Source organism: Gavialis gangeticus, unplaced genomic scaffold (genome assembly GCF_001723915.1).
Source record: "Gavialis gangeticus isolate Ggan-Ray unplaced genomic scaffold, GavGan_comp1, whole genome shotgun sequence".
NCBI lineage: Eukaryota > Metazoa > Chordata > Crocodylia > Gavialidae > Gavialis > Gavialis gangeticus.
This window is the reverse complement of record NW_017729000.1, coordinates 438,971-441,823: the sequence shown is the minus strand read 5'-3', so window position 1 is coordinate 441,823 and position 2,853 is coordinate 438,971. Positions and strand designations below refer to the sequence as shown.

The window sequence follows — 2,853 nt, the reverse complement described above, 5'->3', positions numbered from 1 at the left end:
CAGAGCCTCCGTGAGCAGGGGGCGGGCGCCGGGCGGGCGAGGGGCACGGGCTGCGCCAGCCAGGGAGGCGCGAGCGAGGCCGGCCAACAGGGCAGCGACTGCCCCGCTTGGGCCCATGCCCGACGCAGGCCTCGCTCCCTGCCTCCCCCGCTAATCGCCCAGCTGGGTGGCAGGCCGGTTGCCATGGAGACAGAGGATGCCGGTTGCCTGGAGAGGTGGAGATTTCCACCTCTTCGCCCACCAGCCCTGCGCCTGGGACCCACTCGGCCCGGCCCCTGCCCCCGCCACCGGGGTGGCTGTGGGTCCCGGAGGGGGGCAGCCCCCGGCTGGGCGGGGCAGAGGGGATGTCCCCAGCGGGGGCAGGAGACAGGGTGGTATCCAAGCAACGGTTGCCATGGAGCCCCATCCGTTGCACCCGTGACTGGGGCTCCGTGATTGGCTGCTGCTCCCCCTCCCCGGGTGGCGCACGCTGGCGGGCACGTGAGCAGCTCCAGCAGGGTGCTGCTCCCCCCACCCCGCAACCCGCAGGCAGCACTGCCAGACCCCCACAGGCGCTGCGCAGGCCCACTCGGTGCGTGCCTGTGAGCCTGCCCGGTCCAGCCGGGGGTCCGTCCCTCACCGCTGGGCACCGCAGAGCATCTGCAGGGCGGGGGCCGGGGGGGCCGATCTGTGCTGTGGAGACGGGCCGGCTGGGCGGGGGAGGGAGGTGCATCTGCTGGTGCCAGAGCAGTGGCAGCGATGCCGGCGCAGGGGGGCACGGGCCTGCCTGGGGAGCGCGCTGCAGGCCGGGCCGGCGGCCGTAAGAGCTGCCCCAGCCCCGGGGACCCCATTCCCAGCCTGAGGCGGGGGCTGCGTTGGGGCCGCTCACGTGCTCCTCCCCACAGGGCACTCTACACGTATGAGGACGACTCTGATGAGCTGAAGCTGGCAGCATCTGGAGGTGAGATCCCCGCGCCCTGCCCTGCCTCTCCACCGCAACTCGCGGGTCCCCAGGGCCCGGCTCTGCGGGGAGCATCTGCCAGGGCTGCAAGCCTGGGACGGGTGGGGGGTGAGGGCAGGGCCCCTGGACCCCTGACAGGCCTCAACGTCCGTGCCGCGGCCCTGGCTGGAGGCCCAGCAGCAGCAGGGCGGCTGGACAGACCGTGCCCTGCCCCTGCCAGGTGGTGGCCTGCTGGAGCTCTCCAGCCACTTCGAGATCCAGAAGGTGATGTACGGCTTCTGCAGCGTGAAGGATCCCCAGGCCGCGCTGCCCAAATACGTCCTTGTCAACTGGGTGAGCGGGGCCAGGCCGGGGCTGGGCCGTGGGCTGGCCACGCGGGCTCTGCAAGTGGCTGCTGGTGGCCCCGGGGGGTGCTGGGCCCAGGCCGCTCTGCCCGTCACTGCGCCCATCCCCAGAGCAGCGCTCGCTCACGTGCCAGGTGGGCTCGTCGGCCGGGAGCCGTGGGATGGCAGATCGTTCTCCGGGATGCTGGCTGCCCTCCGTGCGTGGGCGCGGGCAGCAGCAGGGCCATACACGCCTGGGAGCTGCTCCCCAGGCTACACCAAAGCACAGGCTCAGGCGGGGCCTTGGGGTCTGGGCACACAGGCAGCCCCGTGATGGGGCGCAGGTCCCAGGCTCTCCAGGCTGCCGCCCTGTCCTGCACCAGCGCTGCCCTAGCAGAGCTCCACGCGGCCCAGGCGAGGGGCGGGCAGGGCTGTATGGGGCTGGGCACTTCCTGTGGCCCCTCCTGACCCCGTCTCTGTGCCACGGCAGGTGGGCGAAGACGTGCCTGATGCCCGCAAGTGCGCCTGCGCCAGCCACGTAGCCAAGATCGCGGAGTTCTTCCAGGTCAGAGGGTGCAGGCACAGACAGGGACGGGGCATGCAACACCCAGCAGGGACCCACCACAGCCGGGTGCCAGGCGGGGCCAGCCCCTCATGTGCTGCCCCCATGCAGGGCGTGGATGTAATTGTCAACGCCAGCAGCGTGGAGGACATCGACCCAGGGGCCATCGGGCAGCGGCTCTCCAACGGCCTGGCCCGCATCTCCAGCCCCGTGCTGCACCGCCTGCGGCTGCGCGAGGACGAGAACACCGAGCCTGTGGTAACGCCGTGCCCGCCCGCCTGTCCCGGCCCTCGTACGGCGCCAGGTCGGGCACCGGGCCCGCTCACCGCCGCTCTGTTGCAGGGAACCACCTACCAGAAGACAGACGCGACGGTGGAGATGAAGCGCATCAACCGGGAGCAGTTCTGGGAGCAGGCCAAGGTGGGGCAGGGGGCAGCTGCCAGCCCCGGGCTGGGCTGGGGGCCCTGGGCTCTGCTGCCAGGGCCCGGGGTGGGGGCGGCCGGTGGGCTAACGTGCTGCCCTGCAGAAGGAGGAGGAGCTGCGCAAGGAGGAAGAGCGGAAGAAGGCGCTGGACGCGCGGCTGCGCTTCGAGCAGGAGCGCATGGAGCAGGAGCGGCTGCAGCAGGAGGAGCGGGAGCGGCGCTACCGGGAGCGCGAGGAGCAGATCGAGGAGCACAGGCAAGGGGCCATGGGCACGGGCACCCCCCCGGGGTCTGCAGAAGGGGGTACCATGGGGGCAGGGGCTCGGGGCTGTGCCAGGCCCTGGGCTGGGGTCACTCAGGGCTGGGCTCCGGCGGAGGATGCCGGGGGTAATAACCACATCCCTGGTCTCCCCCCGCTCACCCCGGGCCCGTGCCCGTGCCTGTGCAGGCGGAAGCAGCAGAGCCTGGAGGCGGAGGAGGCTCGGCAGCGCCTGAAGGAGCCATCCATCTTCGTGAGTGCCGTGCTGGCCCTGCGCTCCCGGCCGCCCGCGCGCGGGCCGGGCGCGGGAGAGGTGGGCTGCGCTGCGCTGCCTGCAGGGCTGCCCG

The 2,853-nt window shown here is 72.6% G+C and overlaps 1 protein-coding gene across 4 annotated transcripts in view; it reads left to right on the top strand.

Annotated features, from left to right (window-relative positions):
• The first annotated feature begins 723 nt into the window (after positions 1–723).
• Positions 724–2,853, top strand: part of DBN1 (drebrin 1) — a 19,760-nt gene continuing 17,630 nt past the window's right edge. For all 4 annotated transcript variants that reach the window (XM_019506030.1, XM_019506028.1, XM_019506029.1 and 1 more), the window contains exons 1-7: positions 724–940; positions 1,161–1,273; positions 1,754–1,828; positions 1,937–2,083; positions 2,168–2,245; positions 2,352–2,503; positions 2,696–2,759. In XM_019506030.1, coding sequence (XP_019361575.1) covers positions 739–940; positions 1,161–1,273; positions 1,754–1,828; positions 1,937–2,083; positions 2,168–2,245; positions 2,352–2,503; positions 2,696–2,759 — 831 coding nt within the window. In that variant the 5' untranslated portion in view covers positions 724–738. The remainder of the gene's footprint in view (positions 941–1,160; positions 1,274–1,753; positions 1,829–1,936; positions 2,084–2,167; positions 2,246–2,351; positions 2,504–2,695; positions 2,760–2,853) is intronic.